At 32.8% G+C, this 22,311-nt stretch overlaps 1 protein-coding gene across 3 annotated transcripts in view; it reads left to right on the top strand.

The window, feature by feature from the left end:
* Positions 1 to 20,511, top strand: part of LOC111621440 (sodium/potassium-transporting ATPase subunit alpha-like) — a 101,576-nt gene extending 81,065 nt beyond the window's left edge. The window contains exons 7-9 of one of the 3 annotated variants that reach the window (XM_023363588.1): positions 5,994 to 6,246; positions 15,792 to 16,060; positions 20,223 to 20,511. In XM_023363588.1, coding sequence (XP_023219356.1) covers positions 5,994 to 6,246; positions 15,792 to 16,060; positions 20,223 to 20,438 — 738 coding nt within the window. In that variant the 3' untranslated portion in view covers positions 20,439 to 20,511. The remainder of the gene's footprint in view (positions 1 to 5,993; positions 6,247 to 15,791; positions 16,061 to 20,222) is intronic. The other 2 variants (XM_023363586.1, XM_023363587.1) reach the window with 2 other exon arrangements.
* Positions 20,512 to 22,311: the final 1,800 nt, after the last annotated feature.

Below are 22,311 nucleotides of genomic sequence, written 5' to 3'. Positions count from 1 at the left end.
CAATGATGAAAAAAATTTGAGTTAAGGAAATTTGATTTTTTGTATTAACAATTAAAAATAGGTTCAATGTAGATAAGTGTTATTTATATGCTTTATATTCTCACCAATATATTTACATTATATTTAACTAGCAGATAGGCCCCGCGTTGCTCGGGCAAAAAGTAACGATAGTGAAGATTAAGATTACTATGTTATAATCAATCTTGTCCATTTTCAAAGAATGCAAGAATTAGGTCCTACTGTTTCCAGACTAATTAGAGAATTTTTAGATGGGTTAAAAAAATGTTTGATTTCCCGCAAAAATGAAAAAACTGCATCTGTGCTTGTAAATCTTGCACGTCGCTTTCTCTTAACACTTCTTGTTAAAACTTTCATTGTTGACACTTCCACTCTTAACACTTCCATTGTTGATACTTCCATTGTTACTTAACACTTCCATTGTCGATACTTCCATTGTTACTTAACACTTCCATTGTCGATACTTCCATTGTTACTTAACACTTCCATTGTCGAAACCTTAATCCTGTTTCTCTCCCTCCCGGGGGGAATTTCGAAAAATCCCTTCTTAGTGTGCGTTTTTGTGACCTATCCTAACTGTGTACCAAATTTCAACTTTCAACTCCTAACCGTTTGGGCTCTGCGCTTATTATTATTACTATGTTAGGTTTAGTTGGTTATACTTGGTTTACACTGGTGGCTGTGTACTGTGCCGGACCAGAGTCAAGGCATAGCAACCAAAAACTAAAATTAAATAAGTGTGTCAGTGTCTGTATTCAGGAATTTTCTAACAATGTGGCATGTATTCAATATAGTGGCCTTCTGTAGTGAGATGTATTTCTACTCAATTGTAATGTTCCCAGGCTTTTGTGTAGTGTGTGTGGTATCACACCTGTACAGGAGAGAACAACAGGTAGAATAACTACCCTATCCATCCTCCACAGATGCCTTATTTCCTGGGCAAGTTCTGTGTACTTGCTAATTTTTTCAGTGCATGTGTTTTGTACATTGTGAGTGTTTGGAATGGCTATGTCTATAATGTATGTGATTTTATTGTGTTTGTCAATGAGTGTGATGTCTGGTCTGTTGTGGTAAATTGTTTTATCTGTGATTATGGCTCTGTCGTAGTACATTTTGTGCGTGTTGTTTTCCAATACTGTCTGTGGAATATACTTGTAGTATGGTTCGTGGATGTCTGCCAATTTGTGTTTCTTTGCAAGCTCTTGGTGTATTATATTTGCTACTTGATTGTGTCTATGTAAGTAATCTGTCTGTGCCAAGAGCTTGCAACCAGAAGTGATGTGTTGTATAGTTTCTGGCATGATGTGACATTTTCTGCATGTGTCATTTGTGAGTGTTGTATCTTTGAGTATGTGTTTTCTGTAGTTTTTAGTATTTATGACCTGATCCTGTATGGCAATCATGAATCCTTCCGTCTCCCCAAAGAGGCATCCCCGATCTAACCAGCTGTTTGACGCAGTTTTGTCAACAAAATCCTGGGCCAGGTCGTAAGGATGCCTGCCATGGAGAGCCTTTTGAGCCCATGATTGCTTAATGTTGTCTATGCTTTTTATATGTTGTGTCATGTCTGTATGTTGTGAGTGTAAGTTTAATGGTGTGTTATTTGAGTCTGCTAGAGTTACTGCTTTATGTAACTGTGATGTTTCTTGTTTCTTGTAGAAAAACTCTCGCAGTGACTGTATTTGTTTGTAGTGAAGGTTAACTATGTCAATCAGGCCACGTCCGCCTTCTTTACGTGGAAGGGTTAATCTTTCTGTGGCGGATTTAGGATGATGTTGTTTATGCTTAGTAAGTGTTGTTCTTGTTTTCCTTTGGAGTTGCTCGAGATCTGTGTGAGTCCAATGTATAACTCCAAAAGAGTATGTGAGTACTGGGATGACATATGTGTTTATTGCTTTAACTGTGTGTTTTGCATTTAACTGTGTTCTAAGTATAGCGTTTAACCTACTTTGGTATTCTTTAATTAATCGTTGCTTTATTTGTGTATGTTCTGTTAGTTTGGCCTGTTGGAATCCTAAGTACTTGTAGAACTCGCCCTCTTCCATGGATTCAATAACGTCTCCATTTCCAAGTGCAAAATCTTCTTTCTTCAGGATTCCTTTTTCTATGTGAAGTTTTTTGCATTTGTCTAGGCCAAACTCCATTTGTATGTCCTTAGTGTATGAATGTGTGATTTGTAGGAGTTGATGAAGTTGTTTTTGTGTGGATGCATAAAGTTTTATGTCGTCCATGTACATGAGATGTGAGAGTGTAAACTGTGTTGTTTTTTCGTGTCTGATATTGTAGCCGTATTGCGTGTTGTTTAACATGTTGGATAATGGATTCAGGGCTAGGCAGAACCAGAGAGGACTCAAGGAATCTCCTTGAAAAATTCCTTGCCTAATGAATATTTCGTTTGTTTGTATGGAAGTGTTACTATTCCTGAGATGTAGTGTTGTTCTCCAGTGCTTCATAGTGTTTTGTAAGAATGCAATGAGTGATGGATGTATTTTGTACATGTGTAGAATATATAGCAGCCAACTATGCGGAATACTGTCGAATGCTTTTCTGTAGTCTATATATGCCATGTGTATGTTTCTGTGTTGTTGGTGTGCTTGCCGTAGAATGACTGAATCTATGAGTAACTGTTCTTTGCATCCCCTGTGATTTCTACGGCAACCTTTTTGTTGTTCTGTAAGAATGTTGTTCTTCACATGTTTGTATATTTTGTTTGTGATACAGGATGTCAATAATTTGTAGAGTGTTGGAAGACATGTAATTGGTCTGTATTGTGTGGGGTCTGTGGTGTTTGTTATTTTTAGGTTTCATGTAGGTGATGTCATGAGTAAGAAATTTTGGCATGTCTTGTGGATTGATGATGACATGTGTTAGATGTTTAGCTGGTTCCTGGTGCAGTGATGTAAACTTTCTGTACCAGAAATTGTGAATGTTGTCTACACCAGGTGTCGTCCAGTTGTGTGTTCTGTTAACAGCGTAGCGAATGTCGTGTTTGTTTTTTTCAGCACAGGGCATAGTTGGTATGTTGTGCAAGTTTCTGTTCTCCTCCTCGATCCAGCCTGCATCAGCATTGTGTGTAACAGCATTGGACCAAAGAGAAGCCCAATAAGTTGTGAGTTCTTCTGTTGGTGTGCCACTGTGCTGTGTATCAGTGTTTGTTTTGGTACTGATTTGTCTGTAGAAAAGTTTTTCATTGTTTGTGAATAATTTATTTTGTTGTTTTCATAGTGTACATGTTTTGTATCATTTGAGTCTACGTGCTTTGGGTGCGAGTTTTTGTTTTAGTGTATCAATGTATTCTGTAATGTGTGTGTTTTGATTTTCTTGAAAATGTGTTTGAGTTGTTTCATTAATTTGGGTGTTATGTTGTTTTTAGTGTATTATGTCAGCCTGCCTAGTTGCTGTCTAATGTCATTTATTTGTGTTTCTATTCTTCTCTGCCAGGCAGGCTTGTGATAGAATTGTGTTTTGTGTGTGTTTGTCTGCGATTGTATTTTCAGTCCATGGTGTGTTACTACTGTGACTGCCCAGCATAAACTAATGTATGAATGTCTGAGAGTGTAGAAATTGAATGAATGTAGTTTGGTAGTAAGTGAGTGTTTACATAATTTAGTGTTTTTCCTACTACATTTGACGTGTTGATTTTTGGTATTAGTGGTCTTTGTGTGGATCTGTACCTGTATATTTAGTGAGTGTTTCCTGAAATATAAGTGAGAGCGTATTAACTAATTCTATGTCTATGTTATCAGTGATGGATGAGGAAGTGCCTGCAGTATCATTAGTGGTAGTTGTTGTGTGTGTGCTGTATCAATGCTTGTTGCTGGATTATCCTGACAGGTTACGTGATCTTCATTAATGTTAAATGTTTCTGTCTGTTGATGTATTTGATCAGCAACCTGTTGTTTGATAAGTTCAAGTGTTGTTTGTGGGATAAGGTTGTTGTGTATAATTGTTCTTTTTTGATCAACAACCCTTTGTTCAGTGACAGTGAGGTGAGGATATTGTTGTGTGAATATGTGGTGTAGTTGTTGTCTGTATGCTGTCATGTTTGTTTCGAGTCTTGTGATGGTGTAGTAAGTGCGGATGATAAACTCGTTCATTTCTGTTGTCCATTTCATCCGTTGGCGTGGTTTTCCAGCCTTTGTGGTCTGCGGATGCATTGCCACAGAAACACCAAGGCTAGGTTGATTCCTCACATCTGTTGAGGGCATTGCAGTAGCCATGCTTAGGCCGGCGCTGCTTTCACCACCAGTAACCAAGGGAGACTGGAGCCTATTTTTCGAACCTGAGCATCTGCCTAACCCACGAACATGGACCTTGTTAACCCAGGCGACGTCTGAGCCGGTATCGTACTTAGATCTGTTTACTACCATGATAAATATCTCCACAGAATGTTGGTGTGTGGTCACTCTTAGCTTCATTTCTCCCCATAGACCTTACTGGCATGGGTATCCCTGCCAGGAGCTTGTGCTCCAGCCTGCATTGCTCTATGGCTCAGTAAAATTACTGGGCTCTCCCACCTTGACCAGGTGGTGACCACGGGAGAGTTATTATTATTATTATAATTATTATGTTGGGTTTAGTGGGTTTTACTCAGTTCACACTGGTGGCTGTGCATAGCAACCAAAACAAAACTAAAATTAAATAAGTGTGTCAGTGTCTGTATTCAGGAATTTCCTAACAATGTGGCATGTATTCAATATAGTGGCCTTCTGTAGTGTTATGTATGTATTTCTACTCAATTCTAATGTTTCCAGGCTTTTGTGTAGTGTGTGTGGTATTGTGAAAATGACAGCGCGGACAGGAAAACACAGACACGTTTTACTAATTAAACAAGTTTAATTTCGCGCTAACATTAATATATATACAGAATAAGTTCGGATTCCCACTGTTTACCTACACACGTTTCCAAAATCTCGATCAATCAGATGTACCAATAGACCGGTAGTTTCTTTCTCGGTAACTACCTCCTGACAATTTATTTGTGCTCGTAAACTACAACTAACTTAATACTAAATTAAACTAAGAGATAGAAAAGATAGAAAGGGGAAATAAGAAGAATTAAAGGACAGAGGGTACCCAATTTTTCTGTTGATTCTCCACTGTTCCTCGTCTCGGCTTCTTTCTACAGCTGTTCTCCTTTTAGAACGATTCGGGTCCGTTTCGGGGTTTCCTTTTCTATAATCAACGCTCGGATTCTTCTGCCAATCCGATTCTTATGGCCTCCGTCTGCAGCGCTTCCTGACTTTCCGTTTCGGAGTCTGCTGCGCTCGTCCTTCTCTCTCGTAGTCCGGCCCAAGAATAATTCTCGAATCTCTCCTTTTTCCCCTCCAGCCTTGTTGCCGTCTATTGTTCTAACCCTACCTCCTGATGGGTTAGGGGTGAGGCGAGTTCTCCGAAGTCCGAGACAAAGGAACAAAGAAATTGGAAGGAAGGAAAATTCTAGAACTTAAATTAAACTAAAACTATACAGTTAAATAAATAGGCATGTAGCCACAGTATCACACCTGTACAGGAGAGAACAACAGGTGCAATAACTTCCCTATCCATCCTCCACAGATGTCTTATTTCCTGGGCGAGTTCTGTGTACTTGCTAATTTTTTCAGTGCATGTGTTTTGTACATTGTGAGTGTTTGGAATGGCTATGTCTATAATGTATGTGGTTTTATTGTGTTTGTCAATGAATGTGATGTCTGGTCTGTTGTGGTAAATTGTTTTATAATTATTATTATTATCATTATCATTCCGTCTCGATTATATATTAGATTAATATTAACTAAAAAGATTTGCATTTATTGAGTACTGAGTTGATTAGTCTTAATTTTTTGTTTCAATTATTGCATTAAAGAGATATTAATGAAATGAATGATTAATGGAATTGTAAATATTAAGGATTTATGGTATATTTTATGTATATTAGCAGATTAAAAAGAATATTTTTACAATAAAAATAATTTAATTAAAATTTTATATTTCAGTATGCTACAGTAATTCGAGAAGGTCAGAAACTTACCATAGCTGCTGAAGGTGTTGTTTTAGGAGATGTTGTAGAAGTTAAAGGAGGTGACAGAATTCCAGCAGATATTAGAGTTATATCGTCTCAGGGTTTCAAAGTCGATAATTCATCACTAACTGGAGAGTCTGAAGCACAGTCACGTTCACCAGAAATGACAAATGAAAATCCATTAGAAACTAGAAATCTAGCCTTTTTCTCTACTAATTGTGTTGAAGGTAATGTATTATTATATAGTATTTCTGAGTCTTAATTTTACTGACCTTTACATAACAGAAACAACAGATCAATCAGCTTATTCCAAGGCTATCAGCTTTCATTCTGATAGATATATCAGACTGAAAAATATGTCAGCTAGGCAATACATTGACAGCTGTAGTGTATTTTGCTGCTTCATCTGTTTTTCTCATATTTATCACAGTATAAGCTGTCTGTCTCTGTTGTATCTCATACAAAGTTCATTTTGTAGTTGGCTATGATGTCTTCAGATACAAAGGACAATTGCATTAAGTTTTCAGACCATCAGTTAAGTTATTAGTCTGTTATCTTGAAGCTCAACAATAATATCAAGTCATTTTTATTAATAATATTTTTCAAAAATTTTACACATTTTAAAATATTTTATACTGATATAAATGGATAATGTACTTTTATACTGATATAAGTATATAATATACTTTTATACTGATAATCATAATTATAACAGTAGTCCAAAGTTTTGCATAGAAATCTAAAAATAAAAGTTTTTTGTTTCAACTCAACTTAAATAGTATTAAGTTCCAGATGTAATTATATATATATTTGTTGGAAAAGTAATTTTTTGTATATTTAAGATCTTTTGCAGATCTAGGCTATCTTATATGAAACTACAGTTATTAAGAATCTGATAATTAAAAGCAAAACATGCAGGCATTAGGTAAAAATTGTAGTTTTTTTGTTGATATTACTTTAGTTATAGCTTTCCTGAATTATGAACTAACTAAAATAGTTTATCAGTGGCGTGCTGTCATTGGAAGCAGTGGATGCACCGCTTCCCTTGTATTTTCTAAAAAATAAATACATATTAATTTTACTTATATGAAAATAATTGCACAATATTTTATTATAACCACATTATGTATCTTATTACAAATTTCTATACTACACGTGAAAAAAAAGATAAGATTGCTATTGTATATTCGAATATTAGTGGCGGAGTGGAAGCGCTGTATTGTCAGCATTCAAAATGCCAGATTCGCGCATGAGCTTTACAGAGCACCAACCTCACCCAGTTTAGTTGGTGGAAGTGTAGGACCTTGGGTGGATGCTACATGTATACTGCATCCAATTCTATTCACGACCGGTTCTGGGCTATTAGCCACCTGCCCGTTAGATATTTCGCTGCCCTCGCCCGATTACGTGAATCATGAGTAGATTTATAACTTAATCCAACCAATAAGAATTTACTGGTATGTTTTTATGATAGTTTTGTATAGTGACAGGTGTTTAAAAAAATCCATTAAAATATTTGATATTTTTATTCTGCTCTCCGATTTTATATTACTCGTGGATTTCAATGTTAAACCAGTGATATTACGATTTCGTATATCCCATCTCTAAGGGAATGTAGAAGAAAACGTGTACAATTCTTGTACAATGTTAAAAAAATAACTGTTACTTTGGTAGCATCATTTACAACTAAATTTAATGAATGAGAGAGATGCACAAGGTACAGAAAAAGCTCTAGAATTGATTTTCCTTAAATTTATGATTTATGTATCTGTTTGTCATAAAAATTTCTTTCCAATTTTTTCCCGAGACTACAAATATTCGAGTACAAAGTAACCAGTTTTGACTTATTTCTACTTAAGAAGTAGTTAAATAATTAAGCGATTAGGGAATTGGGGACATAAACAAAATTCTGATGAAAAAGCCAAAATTTTACTTAAACAAAAGCTTAACCGAACCATCTCTAACCGAGTACAGCGGAGACTGATTTCTTAGATATTTCTATAATAATATAATGGCAAGACAAAACTGCAATTTCATATTCGTATTATTAATGTAATAAAGACAGAAATTTTTCTAGTTCGATGAGAGTGACAAAAAGTTGTAAATTTTGGAAATTTCTGAGGACACTTGGTCCTAAAACGAATTAGTTAGAAAACAAATGACTATTAAGTTTAACATATTTAGAATTTTACAACTATGGTGAGAAACATTTAAAATCTACAACAGCCTGTCGAGTCGTTTGAAGTATACTAGTGATGCGACAAAAGAGGTATTTGACATTGGGGATTTGGCAGTCTGTGTGTATGCCTGCTCTGCAACCGTCTTTGATTCCAGCCATTAGCCACTCATAGGGAGCTATTTGACTAAGTGCATTGTTTTAAGATTTAAAAAGTAAAGAATATTTTATATTTTTATATAGACTACGTTTCTTTACAAAGCTATATTTAATTATAATTTTCTTTAAAAGTATATTCATATAATTGAAGAATATTTTGTACCAAGTATGTACTGTATATCCACCACACATTTTATTTCACCAAGTAAGATTTTATCATTTTATTTTTAATTGTAGCCCTTATATTGTGGCTAGCGATTCGGAATGTAATTGTGATATTAAAAATGCATTTAGAGAAGTCTACAGTTTTTACTGGCTTATCGAATAATCAATACAATATGATCCTATCGTATCGAATAATTCGGATCCTATTGTATCGATTATTCGATATGATAGGATCCAAATGGACCCTAGACCAGGCATGGACAACATACGGCCCATCTAATGAATGGCCCGCAATCAATCTTTCAATATTAGCTACTCAAGTCCGAATAGCTCAATGAAAAATTCCGACGCCTAAAAAAAAAAAAAAGAAAAAAGTTAACTATTACAAATCTCGTAAGTACAGCATAGAATGTTGATAAAGCATGTAAAAAAAGACTGGTAGACTGGCGCATTGATAGAAAGGAAGTTCCGGAAGACATGGAACGTATACCCGTTACCTTCAACCCATATGTAAGATCTATATATGACAAGATCGCCAAGAAGTGCCAAATCAGTATTGCTTACAGAAGGTGCCCTACTATTTTTAACATCCTAAGGAATGGGAAGGACCCTCCTAACCCCAGCAGAAGACCGGGGGTCTATAGTGTCCCTTTGAGAGATAACAGATTCGACAGGGACTTAATATATATAGGCTCTACTAAAAGATCCATAGGTGTCAGAATACAGGAGCATAAGGCAGACATTTGTCACGGGAGAACCAGTACGGCCCTCGCTACATACGCAACAGACCCGGGCATAGTTGCTGACTTTAATAGGACCAATCTCCTCCTCAGTGCACCTCTCAATGAACATCTCAAGTGGTTAGAGGCGATGCACATCTTTAAATCCTCTATCGAAAACACGTGCATAAATTTTAAAGAGGAGATGATCTTGTCGATGGCCTGGCAAGAGTTGATACATAACACGCTTTAACTGCACGTTATTTCCGAGCAAGCGGACATGTCACGCATGCGTGACGGATAATTTAAAAGAAATGTTCGATCTTAAGAAAGAAATTATTTAAACAACATTCGTTAATGTCTTTCGTTGACGGCAGTCGTTAGTTTGAACGGCATGCGCGACACATCTTTTAAAAAAGAACTGTTCGATCGCAAGAACGAAGTTATTTGAAATATCGAATTTACGAGCTAAAAAGCTAAAGGAACCTGAGGAAGAACCTAGAAGAGGTTCGAAAACGTTTGTTTTTCGTTTCGTCGTTCGTACCACACATTATATTGGTTCAGTGTACGTGTTTGATAAAGCATGATAATGTGAAAAATGTATCTATAATCTCTATCTACAATTTAGTCTGTACGGGGTGACACCACAATGAGATCTCGCACCACCTCAAAATCTTCCTATGGCAGCCTTTGGTTCGGCCCGCGGAAAAAGTTTTCTTTCCAATTCGGCCCGGGACAAAAACTGTTGGCCACCCCTGCCCTAGACCATCACTGACATGCAATTGATTGATTGCGGCGCCTGGATGTCGGCTTCTTACAGAAACACAGCTTCCCTATCATCAAATGTCATGACACACCACCGTAGTTCATGGCAACAGCCTGAATACTTTAAAATAAAAGAAGTTAAGAAAATAAGATGTGTTTTCTTAAAAAGACAATTTATGGTTTAAAGCAAGTTTCTAGCACTTGGTATGGAAAATTTGATCAAACACTTAAAGGATTACATTTCAAATCATCTAAAAGTGATCCTTGTATGAAATGTTTCATGTTTGAAATTAAAAATATACTTATTGTTTACACTATGTTGATTATTTTTCAGTGTTCATTAATGATAAACAAGAAGAACTAAAGTTGAAACAGAACTCATGTAATTCCCGGTAGTACCAAACTTAAGGAATCTGATTTAATTTCTACTAAAAAAATAAAGGGCTACAATATTAAGTGCACGAAGTTCAAATTACAAAACTTTTCCGCTTTAGTTTTTTAGCACAAAAATACTAACTATTTTACCTTGTTGAATCCAAATAATAGCAAAATCCTGAGATAGTTCATTCAGAAGAGTCTCCCAAAACTTGGATGTAAATGAATAAAAATAAAGTTCTACACAGTTCACTTTTGTGAACTGTGTAGAACTTTATTCCTTCTGCTTGTCCTCTTTCACTCTCTCCTGGTGAATCACACAAAAGAATAGTAAGAAACAACGGGAACATCTTAAGTACCTCTCAACAAAAGGTAATGGTAAATCCCCCTATCATGGACAAACCATTACAAAAAAAAAAATCAAAATGGTGTTGTAACACCACACATGAATAAATTTGAAATGAAGGACTTAAGTTCAGTCAAGTATGTACAAGGAATGAAAATAATTAGAAAATGCAGAGAGACATGTATGATTATAGAAAATATATTAAAGATATTTTGGCTAAATTTTAACATGATCAGAGTGCAAAATAATGGGAAATCCCTTGATACAAGAAAGAAAATAAACTAGATTCTATTTATAGTGAAGTGAATATTCTTTATCAATACTTTACAACAGGGATGGGAAACCTTTTTTTACATAAGAGCCACATTTAAAACTTTCAAATTGACACAGGCTACACATGAGAAAAAGAAAGGAAAATGTGGATAAATTACTATTATTTACTCATATATGATTACAAATTAACATAAGTTTATTTAATGTGATTTCTGGAACTGATGTAAATGTAATATAGCCAAAATATTTGGCTGAATATGTCACTGTTATTTTAAATTATTTTTGAGATGCAAATCTGCTATCTAATTTGTTGTTTTATTTTTTACTAAATTCATTGTGGGGGAAAAACTGGTCCATGTTCAATAATGCAGAATTCTGACTTAGTCAAGCTATGCCACAATACTGAATGATATTCTTAGTAATTCTGACTCTGTCCATTGTAAGAATTCTTACTCATTTACTCAGACTGTTTTTAGTAGACTTACTGTGCATAGTGACGTCACTCCATTTCTCTTTATTTTTTATTTGAAGAATTTTATGCTTACGACTGTAGTGTCTGCTCATGTTGGATTAAATACAATAGAGCGTCGATTATCCGAAAGTCAATTATCTGAAACGTCAATTATCCAAAAGAATTCCAATCGGCAAATTAAAATTTTTGCCAGTGCTGTGACGCTGCAATCTTTGGCTGTGTCTTGGGCTACTCAAATATTTTTGATACTAAATTAACTTCTGAAGTATAATTTTTTATTGTTTTTATATTTTTCAATATATTTATTTTGTTTGTACAAAATAAAAAAATAATTTTTAATGATACAATAGTCTTCGTTAGGCTTAACATTGATGAAAATTCAACGCAAAGCGACACGCAACGGAGAAAAATTTCAACATGCGATAGGTTAATATATTTTTTTGTACATAATCGGTTATCCGAAATATCGATTTTCCGAACAACCCCAGTCCCCAATTGATTCGGATAATCGATGCTCTACTGTAACTTCATTTTTAAAGATGAAATTACTATTTTAATTTTAATTGTTTGTTATATTTATTTTTATTTAATTTTAACTTTGTCCACCAGTTTTCCTAGTTGTCTAGCAAAAGATCGTTCAATAATGCTCAGAATATTCTTAGCTCTGCCCAGTAAGCTGCTCAGAATTCTGACTTAGTGTACTGAATACAGCCCTGGTGATGGGAGATACTCCTATTGCTTGAGAAATGGCTCATTTTGTTATTTTGTACAACATAAGTTGTACAAAATAACAAAAGAATTTTTGCTGCATATTTCCTTAAGTTGGGAAATTGATTTTCTTTGATAAAAATTTTATAAAAATCTATCAAATTTTTTCTTCAAATGTAACTTTCAAATCAAAATTACTTTGCAAGTCTATTATCTCCAATTGAAGTTTATTTGGTATATTTTCTATATTTACAGGAAAAGGTATTGTAAAAAATCCCTTCTTTATTTTTTGGCTAAGGATAGTATCAAAAATATAGATTAATCTATATATATAAAAATGAATCTGTGTGTGTGTGTCTGTCTCTCCTTCATGCATTACCACACCGTTTATCCGATTGCCGTGAAACTTTGGGAAGTTGTTTAATATACTCCGGGAAAGGTTTGTGGCATAGTACGATTGCCATGAAACTTTGGAAAGTTTTTTAATACATTCTTGTGAAGTACATTTATCCTACGATAGATGGCGCACGTTTACATGAGCATTCAACACTGTGTGTTTGATCGATTTCAAATTGTGAAGACCATTTCCCCCCTCCAAAAATATCTCTATATATGCATTTGTTATTTACGATATTTGTAATAATGTTTGTTTAATCACTTTATTTCAACTTTTTTTGCTAATTATGTATTCGCTTGAACTTTGTTAAAACCTTAACTGTATCCCGAACAACAACCGAAGTTGTAGGAAGAAATTCGCGTATTTTACCAATCTAGGTATCCCTCCCTTTTCCAAATTTTAATATCGACTCAAAATAATTTAAAAAGACGAATTACAATAAAACGGTTTATTATCCAACTATCAGAAATTTCACAACATGCTGAGGAAGGAGGAATTAAATAATTAAAATTATAAAGAATTAAAAAATATATATATATATAAATGGGGGAATATCGCACTTCTGACAATCGCTGCGAGTGTGTGGGCTAAATTTGGAGAATCCGTGCTTCTCGCATGGACAACTGTATGTGGCCGGCTCAAGCGTCGGAAAACCATCCGATTTATTCGTGTACGCACCAGATGGAAAAACAAAAAATATCGTGTATCCACAAACACTCCAATAAATAAATAGAATTGAAATGACACTTTGAAATGTTTTCCGATGAAAATTAATAATAATATAATAATAATAAGTTTCAATAAAAATAATAAAATGTAAATTGAATTTTATCATAACGAGTTTGCTTGAATTTTGTTTCTTCTGAGATCGCAGCAATGCGCGACGGGTAAGCTAGTAGTGTATAATTTGCAAAGAAACCAAAAAACTAAATGCAACGATAGAAAACATTTTTAAAACTTTATAGCTCTATACGAAGTGTTGAGTGAAGTCAGATTAAACTACTTGACATGTACAAAGCAGGTTGTGGGTATTTAGTATGACTACAAGACCACTCAAAGTTGGTAACTTAAATTTTTATTTTTATTTTATTTTATATATTTTTAAAAATATTTTGTGTGATGCAGGTCGCACATTATAGCATGCTTAATGTATTTGGCAGTGTGTAACAAACTAGATATTGCCTGGAACACAAGTATTCTCAGTTAGTTCAGCTCATGTTATAGTTTGGAACATTAGAATTGTCCTAAAAGAATACTTAGATATCTTAAAGAAATCATTGGTTATGTCCTTGTTCAAAAGAAAATTGGAGATTCTCATGGTACATTGATGGGGTTTTATTTTGATTTATCTTTTTATATTTGTAATTTTATTTATACTTATACTTTATTTAGCCTGTTATATTGTTTTGTATTTTATTTTTATTTCAATTTATTTTTCTTCAACTTTCATTTATGCATGCAATCATCAGTGCATATTTAATGAGTTTAACAAGTTCTGTTTTATTTAAATTTTGTTTTTGAATTTTATTTTATGTAATATTCCATAACTTGAAGATGGCTGTTAAAAACAGTTGAAAATTATCGTTCTCATAATAAATTGTGTTTATTTTAACTAGATTATAGGTGTTAGTTGCTGCTTTTATGGCATTTCATCCAGTTTGTGTTTTCTTTTAAGAAATATTTTAATTCAAATTTATTTTCTGTGATTACTGAAATTTTATTCATGAATTCAGACAGTATATAATACTTCTGAATTAAGTATTTCAGAAAAGGAACTATTAATAGAGTTTTTATGTAACACTACTTTAAAAAATAGGTTTGATTTAATAAATCTAGAAAAAATTTGTTGGAAATAAACAATGAATTTGCTGCTGTATCAAAAAAGTCATAAAAGTATCATTACCATTGTAAGTTCATGTCTGTGTAAATCAAAATTTTCTAATTTGGATATGATGAAAACAGCCAACAGAAGTATGAATCATAACTAATTGTTGAAAATGAAAAGTGAGTGGCAATTTCATTCTCATACCACAATTCAAAGTACTTTGGGTGAATAAACAGACATAAATTTTACATTAAAATATTCTATTCATATATTTTTGTATTATGTCTATGTATATGGAATTTATTTANTTATTTAGCCTGTTATATTGTTTTGTATTTTATTTTTATTTCAATTTATTTTTCTTCAACTTTCATTTATGCATGCAATCATCAGTGCATATTTAATGAGTTTAACAAGTTCTGTTTTATTTAAATTTTGTTTTTGAATTTTATTTTATGTAATATTCCATAACTTGAAGATGGCTGTTAAAAACAGTTGAAAATTATCGTTCTCATAATAAATTGTGTTTATTTTAACTAGATTATAGGTGTTAGTTGCTGCTTTTATGGCATTTCATCCAGTTTGTGTTTTCTTTTAAGAAATATTTTAATTCAAATTTATTTTCTGTGATTACTGAAATTTTATTCATGAATTCAGACAGTATATAATACTTCTGAATTAAGTATTTCAGAAAAGGAACTATTAATAGAGTTTTTATGTAACACTACTTTAAAAAATAGGTTTGATTTAATAAATCTAGAAAAAATTTGTTGGAAATAAACAATGAATTTGCTGCTGTATCAAAAAAGTCATAAAAGTATCATTACCATTGTAAGTTCATGTCTGTGTAAATCAAAATTTTCTAATTTGGATATGATGAAAACAGCCAACAGAAGTATGAATCATAACTAATTGTTGAAAATGAAAAGTGAGTGGCAATTTCATTCTCATACCACAATTCAAAGTACTTTGGGTGAATAAACAGACATAAATTTTACATTAAAATATTCTATTCATATATTTTTGTATTATGTCTATGTATATGGAATTTATTTAAATATAAATAACATTAACACTAATATAAAAACTTTTTTGTGAGAGACCTGAATGATTGACATTTTTCTATTTTTGATGATATATTATTAATGGAAAAAAAGATATATTTGTCTATAAACTGTAACCATAGTAATGATTATTATAATATTTTGCAGATTTTTAAACTTACAGTAATTTATTATTTAGTAATTGTTTTATATCACACAGTTTATATTATTAAGATGTGTAATGTAGCACTTTATTAATAAAATTTATTATAACTGTTTTAAACTTTTTAATAATTTAAAATAAATTTTGAATTCATAATAATAAAGTGATATATATATAATATTTTAGGTTGTGGACGTGGTGTTGTCATTTATACAGGAGACAGAACTGTAATGGGTCGAATTGCGAATTTGGCTTCTGGTCTTGAGATGGGAGATACTCCTATTGCTCGAGAAATAGCTCATTTTATTCAATTAATTACTGGAGTAGCAGTGTTTTTAGGAATTTCTTTCTTTTTTATTGCATTTATTCTTGGTTATCATTGGTTAGATGCTGTGATTTTTTTAATTGGAATAATTGTAGCAAATGTGCCTGAAGGATTATTAGCAACAGTAACAGTAAGTTTTATTTTTATTTAAATATCAAATATAATTCAAAATATTATTTACATACATTTTATCACAGTTTTGTATATTTTGATTATGGAAAAATAAGATATACAGTCGACCCCCTATAACACGGTAGATATGTTCCATTCTTTATGAATCCATTTTGTACGAGTCCTTGCCAATCACAGCCCGGCACTAGGGATTGCAATCCAGCAGTATTTTTAATCCAGCTGGATTTTTGCTGGACCAACATCATTCCAGCTGGATCCAGCACGGATCCAGCTGGAATGATGCGTGGATGTTTTTTGGTTCAATAAAGTGTTATCTATCTATCTATCCAAAATTTGTGGGTTTTTTAAAGAAATAAAACATTTTTTTAAAATACTTAAGAAACTTTTATTATTTAGACTGGTCACTATAAATCAGTAAAACTTCTTACACATTTAGGTAGTAAACTTAACTTTGGTTCGGTTTAACACTTGAGATAGAGATAATTAACTTTAAATGTTTAGTTAGATTATAATTATAATGTAATCTTTAAGTTAAATAATAGCAGAGGTAATTCTACTAATTAATTTATATTAATATATTATATTATAATAATGTAAGGACGAATAATCAGTGGCTAAGTGGCTACCAGTCTTACCAGTTTTCTTATATAGGCTCTACATATCAGTCTGTAGTTACTTATAAATAATTTAATTATTAGTGTTAATAAAGTAGTGAGTAAGTAATTAGTAGTAGTCTAGTAGTTAGTTATTATTATCACGATCATGAATCACGTACATTCATATCATCATACAGTATATCTAAGATACTGATACTCATTAATTTAATTAACTAGGTAGTCTCAGTTTCTCACTAATTTTCACAATAAAATTGCCTAGCTTAGCCCACTAACCACTTATAGAATAAAAGATAAAAACTCTTACTTAATAGAATTAGAGTAGAAGTTATATAATATTAGTCATGTCTTGAATAACGTATTTTAAAGGATTAAATAAAATTAAATCAGTCACTTCTGTTATTTTTTTTGACTTTTCTAAAAGTAGGATCTCAAGAAACAAATGGTATTGATGGTGTTGTCTCCCAACCTACTTCTTAATGAACTGCATGTATATCACTCCCTATATAAGGCCTTTTCTGCCTCTAAACTAGTTGGTTTCAGTGTCATCAAATAATGATAAATCAAAGATAAGTTTTCAGCTCTGACTCCCCCACTTTCATAAACAGCCATTTCCTTTTTTAATAACTTATCATAATCCTTCACAGTACTAGTTTCTTTCCATTTCATGAAGTTTTCTTTCTCACGCTTTAGTTGAATCTCTAATTCTTAATTCCAATGTGAAATTCAGGAAATCTGGATTATCTGGATCATTGTTTTCCACCTCCTTAATATCCTCTACCATTGCAGCTGGTTCCACTACATATGTATTTACACGATTCAGCATATTTTTCATCTGGCGCATTACATTTTTTTCGGCATGTGAAATATAAGGCTTTCTAACTTTTTGGTCATACTTCTTCGGGTTCTGTATGTAAATCAGCATCCCTATGACCTCGGTAAGACGCTGTTTTCCGATTCTTTTGTGGAGTGCCTCGGAAAGGTTGGCACTCAAGATTGTGTCCTGCCTTTTTAGTTTGTCTAAGACAAATTTCAGGGTTGTGTCAGCAGTTATGAAATTCGACTCTTCTGCAGAAAGCTTCTACGGCCAGTTTAAACTGCAATCATTCCGTCACATGGTTCATTGACGTCACAATCAACCATAAATTAGAATTATGCACCAGGACTAGGATAGGAGTTACTTATTTTATTTAGTGAAAAGACACTTTATTTAGCAAAAGCAGAAAGTCAACTGGCAAGTCAACATTTCCAAAATACATATATTTTTTTGGGAATAATCTGTATAAACTATGATATAAACAAAAAATTGTAGGATTACTTACCGAGTGTGCACAGAGGTAAAAGGGCGGGCGGTGTGGTGTAGAGAGGGGGTATAGTACGTGCCGCACTGAACGGCAATGTCGCTCTCACCACCAAGCGATAGCGCCATGTAGCAAAGCGGCAAGGTCAACAACGTAGACTTTTGCGCCATTATTTAGAAAGTTAATTGAGTATTTGCGGATCCGCAGCGCTGGATCCAGCACCTGGTGCTGGATCCAACCGGCTGAAAAATGTGTTGGATCCAGCTGGATGAGGGATCCAGCAATTGCAATTCCTACCCGGCACGTATGCACTTTACAGACTACAGCTGTTTGAAAGGTTTTCTTCCATAAAATTAATCGATTCCTAGACTAATTCGACTCAACATTTCCAAAATACGTATATTTTTTTGGGAATAATCTGTATAAACTATGATATAAACAAAAAATTGTAGGATTACTTACCGAGTGTGCACTGTTTGACGTCGCCATTGCTTAAGCTTGTTTTTGTCGCGGAACAGTGCACCAAATGGCGGCTGCGATTTCTGATAAGTTATTTTTCTGCAAAAACTTCGTTGAACTTTGGAGACATCATTAATATAAATAATTTTTATGGCCATTGAATAACAAATGTTTCTTTCACAAGAAATGTATAAAATTAGTGCTGTAGTAGACTTACAGTACCTAATTTACATACTGTACAGACGAACAGTAAACTCAACTTACTCGCCTAAACTCTCCGTAGTGTGGCGCTGGACGATGGAAAGTATATATATAATTATAATAAAGTTACAATAAATTAAGTTAATATACAATTATATATACAGTACCTAATTTATATATAATTAATATATAATTATATGTACAGTACCTAATTTATATATAATACTGTACAGATGATAGTGAACTCAATTTACCCGCCTAAAGTCTCCGTAGCGTGGTGCTGGACAGCGGAAAGTAGTTCGGCTACCCGATGACGTTTTACCGAATTATAGGAGTTTTTTACCATGTTTGTACGGATACCGTCGCAATTTTTTCGCCGTCATATAGGAATCCGAACTATAGGAACCCATGTTATAGGGGGGTCGACTGTAAATATTAATATAATAAACAATAAAATTTTTTCACTTTATTCCATACAAAGCAATTTGGTTAAATTATGTAATTGAGAATAAGAAAGTTAGGTAAATGATTTGGCATGTTTTAAAAAATATAAAGACATTTAATTGAATATATATTATTGGGTTGTTCGGAAAGTAAGTTCGTTTTTTTTACCACTAGACGGATTAGTGGTATTTTTCCGCCATTTTCGTTCTAAACCATGTTATCATTATATATTTTGACAGCTGGCATTTTATGGCTTATTTGTAAAAAATTTTGTTTGATTTTGTGCAATTGTTTATTTTTTGTGTCCCATCAAATATGGAAGATCGAAAGCAGCATCTTCAGCATATTTTGCTTTTTTATTACCATAAAAATAAAAATACTGTTCAAGCAAGAAAAAAATCATGTGACATGTATGGTGGAGATGTGTTGACAAAACGACAGTGCCAAAACTGGTTTACAAAATTTTGTTCTCGCAATTTCAGTATTGAAGATGCACCAAATGTATTCACCAACTGCTATCACACCAACTGTATTTGCCAGATCGAGCACACACACAGATTATTACTTGTTCCGGTCTGTACAATTTTTTTTAACTGTATGACATTTACTTGAAATGACAATGTCAAAAATCACTTGGATCCACCACTACCAACATTGTGCAACCAGTATTCATTACGACTGGAGCCAAAATCTCCAATATTCACTGAGCTTGTCTTCGTCATTTCTTTATTTTCATGATTCATGAACACTAAAACACAAGTGATTCACATTTTATCACAAAACATGTTAGTTTTTTGTAAGCAACGATCAAAACTTTTATGAATGTGAAATCGTGCTACTACCAGAAACGATGACAACAGATAAAATGTTGATCAAAATGGTCAACATATAATTCAATAAAATATTTATTTATTATAAGAATATTGCGTTTTTTTCCACGGGAAAAAAACTAACTTACTTTCCGAACAATCCAATATATAAAATTTATGTAATTATTAATCGTCATCATTGTTTTTGCCTAATTTGCATAAAATTTTAAGTTAATTCTAACTTTAAACAAGTAAAACTCAAGTAAAATGGTATTATAATTGATATGAAAATTTTATTAATATGAAAATCAAATGAAATTAATTTTTTGCAGGTATGTTTAACTCTAACAGCAAAACGCATGGCTTCAAAAAATTGCCTAGTAAAGAATTTAGAAGCTGTTGAAACTTTAGGATCAACATCAACTATTTGTTCAGATAAAACTGGTACATTGACACAAAATAGAATGACCGTAGCACATATGTGGTTTGACAATCAAATTATTGAAGCAGATACTACTGAAGATCAATCAGGTAAGATTTACTTATAAAAATAGTATATATTAAACAGTATATTTAATATAAAAAGTTTTTTATTTTATATTTCTAAGAAACAAGATTGATAATTCTAATAACTGTTATTTTATTATATTTTTAATAGTCATTCTTTATTATTAGGTATAATAAATATTAACAGATACAGTCAACCCCCTATAACATTGTTGATTATTCCATTTTATATGAATTCCATGTTGTACGAGTCACTTAGATTTTACAAATAAGTGAACCGTTCACAGCCTGGCACACCTATTTGTAAAAGTGACTTGTACAACATGGAATTCATATAAAATGGAATAATCAACAGTGTTATAGGGGGGTCAACTGTATAATATTTTATCTAGAAAAAACAAAGANCTTGGAACAAGAATTGGAGATCCAACTAAAGCGTGAGAAAGAAAACTTCATGAAACGGAAAGAAACTAGTACTGAGAAGGATTATGATAAGTTATTAAAAAATGAAATGGCTGTTTATGAAAATGAGGGAGTCAGAGGTGAAAACTTATCTTTGATTTATAATTATTTGATGACCCTGAAACCAACTAGCGTAGAGGCTGAAAGGCCTTCTTTGCAGCGGGATATATATGCAGTACATTAAGAAGTAGGTTGGGAGACAACACCATTAATACTATTTGTTTTTTGAGATCCTACTTCCAGAAAAGTAAAAAAAATAACATGATAACATGTTAAATGACAAAGAAATATTTGATAACAATAACATATTTGATGATAAAAAATAATATGAAATAAAAAAATAACACGAAAAGATAAGTGATTGATTTAATTTTATTTAATCCTTTAAAATACTTTATTCAAGACAAGACTGATATTTTATAACTTCTTCTCTAATTCTATTAAGTAAGAGTATTTAATTTTTATTCTATAAGTGGTTAAATTACAGTGGTATCTCGGTATACGTCTGCTTTAGAATACGTCCAGTTCGGAATACGTCCTGTTTAGACGAAACATATTTTGCTCGGTATACGACTTTTGTTCGGTATACGACGTAATTCAATTATACGCGCCATCTATGAACAAGTAGCACTATCGGTGTACTGGACCGGACTAGACGTTCGCGGTGCCACGGTTTATAACTTTGCTAAATTTCTTCTGATTTTAATTTGTAAGTAAAATTTTCTTATTTTAATTAATGATGAATTTCAAAAAGGCTAATGAAAAGCAACAGAAAACTAATAAAAAATGACTAGAATCACAATGGAACTGATAAAAGAGATTGTTGAGAAATACGAAGGTGGCACGCGTGTTCGAGATTTAACTGTTTCCTACCGTATTCCGAGAACAACGATATCGACAATCGTGAAAAATAAAGACATTATTAAATCTACTAACGTTGCGAAAGAGGTTAATTCAATTTCTAAACAGATATCGAAGACATTACATCATGTCGAGAAATTGCTTTTGCTTTGGATAACTGAAAAACAGTGCTGGAGACAGCGTATCGGAAGCAATTATTTGCGAGAAAGCTAGAAAGATACACGCTGATCTCAAGAAAAATCAAGCAGGAACTAGCCAAGAAAGCGAGGTGTTTAAAGCCAGCCATTTTTTCTACATGAGAACGGATTAATCATATTTAAATTACTTCTTATGGGAAAGGTTGGTTTGGTATACGTCCTATTCGGTATCAGTCCAAACATCAGGAACGGATTAAGGTCGTATACTGAGGTTCCACTGTACTTATAAATAACTACAGACTGATATGTAGAGCCTATATAAGAAAACTAGTAAGACTGATAGCCAGTTAGCCACTGATTATCCATTCTTACATTATTATAATATAATATACTAGCTGCAAGATCCCGCTTCGCTGGGTTATTATTTGTATGTAATAGTATAGTTTTATATATA

The sequence above is a fragment of the Centruroides sculpturatus genome, unplaced genomic scaffold (genome assembly GCF_000671375.1).
Source record: "Centruroides sculpturatus isolate CEXI.00-Female unplaced genomic scaffold, Cexi_2.0 scaffold227, whole genome shotgun sequence".
NCBI lineage: Eukaryota > Metazoa > Arthropoda > Arachnida > Scorpiones > Buthidae > Centruroides > Centruroides sculpturatus.
This window is presented reverse-complemented; position numbering and strand designations above follow the sequence as displayed.